The sequence below is a fragment of the Plasmodium reichenowi genome, chromosome 14, assembly GCF_001601855.1.
Source record: "Plasmodium reichenowi strain SY57 chromosome 14, whole genome shotgun sequence".
NCBI lineage: Eukaryota > Apicomplexa > Aconoidasida > Haemosporida > Plasmodiidae > Plasmodium > Plasmodium reichenowi.
This window is the reverse complement of record NC_033659.1, coordinates 869,852-872,933: the sequence shown is the minus strand read 5'-3', so window position 1 is coordinate 872,933 and position 3,082 is coordinate 869,852. Positions and strand designations below refer to the sequence as shown.

Genomic DNA, 3,082 nt, shown 5'->3' with positions numbered 1-3,082 from the left:
ATATATGTATATATATATATATATATATATATATATATATATTTTTTCAGGGTATGCTCTTATTTATATAAGAATAAAAAGAAGTAAATAAAAAGTTGGTATACAAACGATCATTTATAAAAATTGTGATCATTTTTTCCATTTTTCACATTAGAAAAAAAAAAAAAAAGGTTCGGAAGAATTCTATTTATCTCTTTATGAGATATAATATATATTACATATAAAATATAATATTTCGGTATAAGTTTTTTTATACTAATGTTTATAAAATAAAAAAGGAAGGAGAATGTGTAAACATTATATATATATATATTATATTAAATGATATGTACTTTTTTCATTTTTGTATATATTAAAATATTTTATATGTATATCAATTAATGTATTTATGTCTAAACATATATATTATATATATATAATATATATTTAGAAATATATTATATGTGATATTTATGTATATATATAAATATATATATTATTAAAATATATGAACTGGAAATGAAGAGGAACAAAATGCATATATCATTTTTCTTTAAATTCATTATAAATCAATTTTATTCATATATATATATATATATAATTAAATACATTTAAACTAGATTATTATTTTTGTTTACAAAATAATAGGTAATAATAATAATATTTAAAAAAAAAAAAAATTAATAAATATTAAATGATATAAAAAAAAAAAAAAAATGCATTTTAATACATTTATATAATTACATATATATTATATATATATATATATATATATATATATATATATATATAAAATATATATAGAGTGGTGCCAACATTTTTGGGGAAGGTATTTTTTTCTATAAACATATTTATATATATATATATATATATATATATATATATATATATAAATATTATTAAATGCTGAAATAAATAATTTAATATCTTTTTATTTTTTTAAAGTGTAAATATTTTTAAACATTCAATAAAGATATATCAAATATACGTATATATATATATATATATATTATATAAAGTGTACAAAAAAAATAAATAAATATAGTATAATATAATATAATAAAGATAAGGAAAAAATTAAGACAAATAAGAAAATAAAAAAATAATAACAAATATACGAAAACAAGGTAGTCAAAAATATAAATATAAAGAATAAAATGTATTAAGGAATAATATGTGTATATATATATATATATATATACATATATATTTCTTTTTAATTTATTTGTAAAAAAAAAGGATATTATAATGATGAACATATATCTTTTGTATATTTCATATCTGTAATTAAAACTTTCTCTAAATATTCCTTCAAACCTTTCATTTGAGGTATATGAGAAATCTTATTTAAATATTTTTGCACCTCATCATCTTCCATATTATTTAATATATTATAATGTATAGATCCATATATGTTTCTTAACATTACATTTGCTGGTATAGAACTATGATTTATTTTATCAATTTCTTTTAGGCAAACCAAACTTAGTTCCCGATAATAATTGCACTGAAAAAAATAAAAATAAATATATATATGTATATATTTGAATATTCGCATGAACAGTTCATGTAAAAAAAAAAAAAAATATATATATATATATATATATAATATATTAACATTAACATGAACATGAACAGTTCAGGTAAAAAAAAAAAAAAAAAATTTACACACAGGTACAAATATATATAATAATATATTAAAAAGGTACACATATATATATATATATATATTATATATATATTAGAAATAGGTAATTGAAGACATTTCATATATTTTGTATATTTCAAAATATTTATATATTTATATATTTGTTTTATTTAACATGTGTCTTAATATTATTACCAAGTCCATCAATATTTTTATTTGCTCGTTTGTATTAATATTTTTATTTATGGGTGGATAGTATTGTTGATTGATATTTAAGGTAGCCAGAACATTTGTGTCATTTAAATACACAGGTTGATCGTTTATAAGAAAGTTCGGTTTTGTAATTATTTCCTGTATGTTAGGTTGTTCAATTTTTTCTTCTTGTTTTTCCTTTTGTGTTGTATCATTTTCTGATTTATTTTGTTCGTTCTTTGCGTATGGTTTGATTTCCGTTCTACATATAGGACATGTTTGTTGTTGTATAAACCATGATTTTAAACAGTCTACATGAAAAATGTGTGAGCAGGATAATTTTTTGGAACCTTCTTTTAAATCATCTCTACATATGATACATGTACCAGCTTCTTTTAATTCTTCTTCTGTTGCATTTGCGAATTTTGTTTCTATATTTTTGGTGAGTTCTCTATATTTTTGAAAAGATTTAAATCTTGAAATGAGTGTTTTTACGACATGTATAATATCTGCTGTCATATGTAAAGGTAAATTACTGAAATTGTTTAAAACAAATACCAGTATGAAAACTAAAAATATGATTAAACTCATAATATCATGTAAGATATCTAGAAAAAACAAAATGGTTGCTTTTGAGGACAACCCATTTGGAGATCTCAAATCAATTACGTTAACAAAAAATTTACATATGGATATTTGACATGACTCAAATATACTTAAGCATTCAAAAAATAACCATAAATACATGGTCGAATTTTTTAAGGAATTCTTATAAAAATATGTGAACAACGTTAAATTTGCTATTGAAAGTAGGCACATAAAAATGAACAGTTTAACTAAAACTCGTGTTCTAGGTACACCCAATTCAAATATCTAAAAGGATAAAAATATGCACACATATATATATATATATATATATATATATATATATGTACATATGTATATTAATATTTCTTTCTTTTTACATTTGAAACTCGAGAATATAAGACCAAGTGATATGCCTTAAGGATAACAATGATAGATAAATATTTAATTAAAATTATGGAGGAAACCTCTTTACCATTTATCGTAGGTTTAGATAACACTAGAAATAAGATGGTGTCCATTATAAAAGCCCGGGCGTTATCTATAAGTTGTTCGACTTCTAAGTATCTGAGTTCCCCAATAAAAACGTTTAATAGTAATTTACATAATACTATAAACACCATTAAAAAAAAATTATAAATTATCTTCAAAAAAAAAAAAAAAAAAAAAAAAAAAAAA

The 3,082-nt window shown here is 19.1% G+C and overlaps 1 protein-coding gene across 1 annotated transcript; it reads right to left on the bottom strand.

Annotated features, from left to right (window-relative positions):
* Positions 1-1,222: 1,222 nt before the first annotated feature.
* Positions 1,223-3,048, bottom strand: PRSY57_1421800 (ERAD-associated E3 ubiquitin-protein ligase HRD1, putative; the record flags this gene model as incomplete). The annotated part of the gene is made up of 3 exons (XM_020115291.1): positions 1,223-1,486; positions 1,823-2,692; positions 2,785-3,048. Coding segments are annotated over 3 exons (1,398 nt in total), but the record flags the coding sequence as incomplete, so codon positions are not given.
* Positions 3,049-3,082: the final 34 nt, after the last annotated feature.